At 42.5% G+C, this 2,904-nt stretch overlaps 1 protein-coding gene across 1 annotated transcript; it reads left to right on the top strand.

Moving 5' to 3' along the window:
- LOC140934387 (integrase/recombinase xerD homolog) lies at positions 1-891 on the top strand. Its single transcript, XM_073384019.1, has one exon. It carries the CDS (start codon positions 1-3, stop codon positions 889-891), a length of 891 nt encoding a protein of 296 aa, XP_073240120.1.
- The last annotated feature ends 2,013 nt before the right edge of the window (positions 892-2,904 follow it).

Raw genomic sequence — 2,904 nt, 5'->3', positions numbered from 1 at the left:
ATGGTGTACCATCGTGCCTTTCGCAAGTGGAAAGATTTCGCCGCCAGTAAGCTTCATTCCTGCGCGTGTCCTGCAAGTCCCTGCCACGTTGCCTTGTATTTGCAACACCTCATTGACGAGTCGCACTCTCCGTGCGTCGTAGACTCGGCTTTTTATGGTATTAAATGGGCTCATACCATGGCGGGTATCCCCTCCCCTACGGATAACCCAGTTGTTGAAGCGGTTAGATGTGCTTCCAAAAGGATTTTAGGTACTAGGGTCGTTAACCGTAAGGAACCAATTTCTTCCTCGGTCATCCATGACCTTATTGGCTTAGGCGACCTTCAAAACCCCGTTCATTTACGTAATATCACTATGTACGTTTTGTCATTCGCTGGCTTTTTTAGATTTGATGATGTCTCCAGAATTAGGAGGAATGATATTTTCTTTCACGAGGGTTTCATGGTCATCAAGGTTCTCAAAAGTAAGAACGACCAACTCCGTAAGGGCGATGAGGTGATTTTTTCGGAAATTTCTGGCCCTGCTTGTCCTGTCAAGCTTCTTAAGACGTACCTTGCACATTTTTCCATCCCCTCTAGCTCCAGGGATCTCATTTTTAGACCCATCTCTAGGGGGAAGAAGTCCTTTAAGTTAGTCTCTCGGGAGAAGCCTATCAGCTATACTACAATTAGGGAGGCTTTTCGCAAGGACCTGAGAAGCGTCGGGGTTGACCCTTCCTCTTTTGGTTTTCATTCCCTGCGTTCGGGAGGGGCCACTTCCGCTGCTAATAATGGGGTTAGTGACAGGGTGTTTCAGAGGCACGGCCGCTGGAAGTCCGTTCAAGCCAAAGACACCTATGTGGAAGATGACCTAGAAAAAAGGCTTTCAGTTTCCAAGTCTCTTGGGCTCTAGGAGCTTTCATTCGTTATTTCGCCCAATACTTTGTCACTCTACGTACTTTTAAGGTTGGTTCTCGCTAAGCCGTCCCAAAATAAACTTATTTGCCTTTACCTTTTGTCTGTTGATGTTGTGTAGTGGAGTCAAAATATGTTATTTCTGGCGAATGAGCCTGCGAAGAAGGCAGAAATAAATATTTTGACGGCACGAGATACAACAGGGCCTGGGTTCTAGGCCGGGTGCACCATGGGTAGCCATATCGGGGGTATATAAAGCTGCATATATCACGTGTACGTCATCTAGGCTTCTGAACCAACCTCTCTTTGGCTTTTTCTTTTATTTTTGTTTTTTGGCTTTTGTTTTTTGTCCTTTTTAGGAGCAGGCTATTCTCGATTACATTGTAAAGTCCCGTAGGAAGGGCTTTGAGCTTGAGCCTTGGTTCCTACCCAGATTTCCTGCCCACATTTTTTCCCTACGGGGTTTTTTTGGGCAGGTTTTTTCTGGCCTCCGTCTTACCGCATTCGTTTCAGTTGTAAGCGGTAGCTCAGCTCTGCTAGTTTTCTTATCTTATGTACTTGTTTGGTTTTTCACAGTTGTCTAGATGTTCGTTTACTTAATATATTTACGTTAGATGTATATGTAATAAATCACTTGATTTTTTATATGTTTATTTTTTATGTATGCTTAGTTCAGCTGTCCGGGGACCGCTCTTTAAGTGGCGAGATATGTCTAGCTTGACGCAGTTTGATTGCTTGCAATGTGACAGACTTCTTGTAAGGGTTGTTAGCCATTTGTTTACCCTTGTTTTCGTACCCTAGCCTTTTCTGGTAGCCTAACTGGCAATTGGCCTACATGCCTTGTTGGGTACGTTAGTGAACGATTCTAAGTTCTTTCCCGGCGCTCAGCCTCTGCGGTCCTTCAGTGTTCCCTGTCCCAGTTATTCGTTGATCAGAGTTTTATTTAGTTTCCCCAGCCTAACTGGCAGCCTAACTGGCAGCTTTACTAGCAGTCTAACTGACACTAAGCCTGCGTGCTTAAATGGGGGATTCAGGTCGATATCGACCAGATGTAGCGGTTCTTTCTTTTTGTGAAAGCTAGTTTATTTGCGAGTGTTGTACATTAGTTATTTACCTATTGCTGTATTTTGGCACTATGCCTGCGTGCTTATTTGGGGGATTTAGGTCGAGATCGACCGGTTATAGCAGTTTTTCTTTTTGCTTAGCCTCTGTGCTCCTACCGTGTTCCCTGTGCCAGCTATATGTTGTCAGAGTTTTATTAATTAGTTTCCCCAGAATAACTGGCAGCCTAACTGGCACTAAGCCTGCGTGCTTAACTGGGTGATTCAGGTCAAGAGCGACCATTTGTAGCACGAGTTTTTTCTTTTTGTGAAAGCTAGTTTACGAGTGTTGTACATTAGGTATTCACCAGTAATCACCTATTATTGTATTTACATAAGTACTTTTAAGGTTGGTTCTCGCCAAGCCGTCCCAAAATAAACTTATTTGCCTTTACATTTTGTCTGTTGATGTTGTATAGTGGAGTCAAAATAGCAAGTAGCAAGTAATATTCATGTACATGTAATTAGTTTTACAAATTTGAATTTTATTGTAGTTTTTTAAGTTGTTGAGCGCTGTTGATCAATGAATGTAAATACTGTAGCGCTCTAGAAGTTATTAAATTGTCATTATTATTATTATAGAACGCCAAGTGTTATTTTTGTTGAATAATAAAAGACTAATGAAAGAATAAATATCAAACCAGAAATTGCTCTCTTCAAACAGTAAATTATAAATAATCCTTAGATTCAGGGTGTTAAGGATTTCTCTGCTGTACTGTTAGCTCTATGCAAGAGAGGAAGGGCGATTCTGTCTTAATTTTCGTTTCGCTGACACAGCTTTAGCAGAAATCTCTCGTCTTCGTCGACAAAACGAATAGCAATATCGCTCTCCGCGTCTTCCGCCATTTTGTTCTGCCTCAATTCGTGAAAGACGCGTGGCTCTGAGCGTGGGTAATCCACGCGGAACACAT

Source organism: Porites lutea, chromosome 4, assembly GCF_958299795.1.
Source record: "Porites lutea chromosome 4, jaPorLute2.1, whole genome shotgun sequence".
NCBI classification, from domain to species: domain Eukaryota; kingdom Metazoa; phylum Cnidaria; class Anthozoa; order Scleractinia; family Poritidae; genus Porites; species Porites lutea.
This window is presented reverse-complemented; position numbering and strand designations above follow the sequence as displayed.

Bases quoted from the DNA above. Each gene is read 5' to 3' on its own strand.
- LOC140934387 (XM_073384019.1), top strand. From the start codon at position 1: ATGGTGTACCATCGTGCCTTTCGCAAGTGGAAAGATTTCGCCGCCAGT.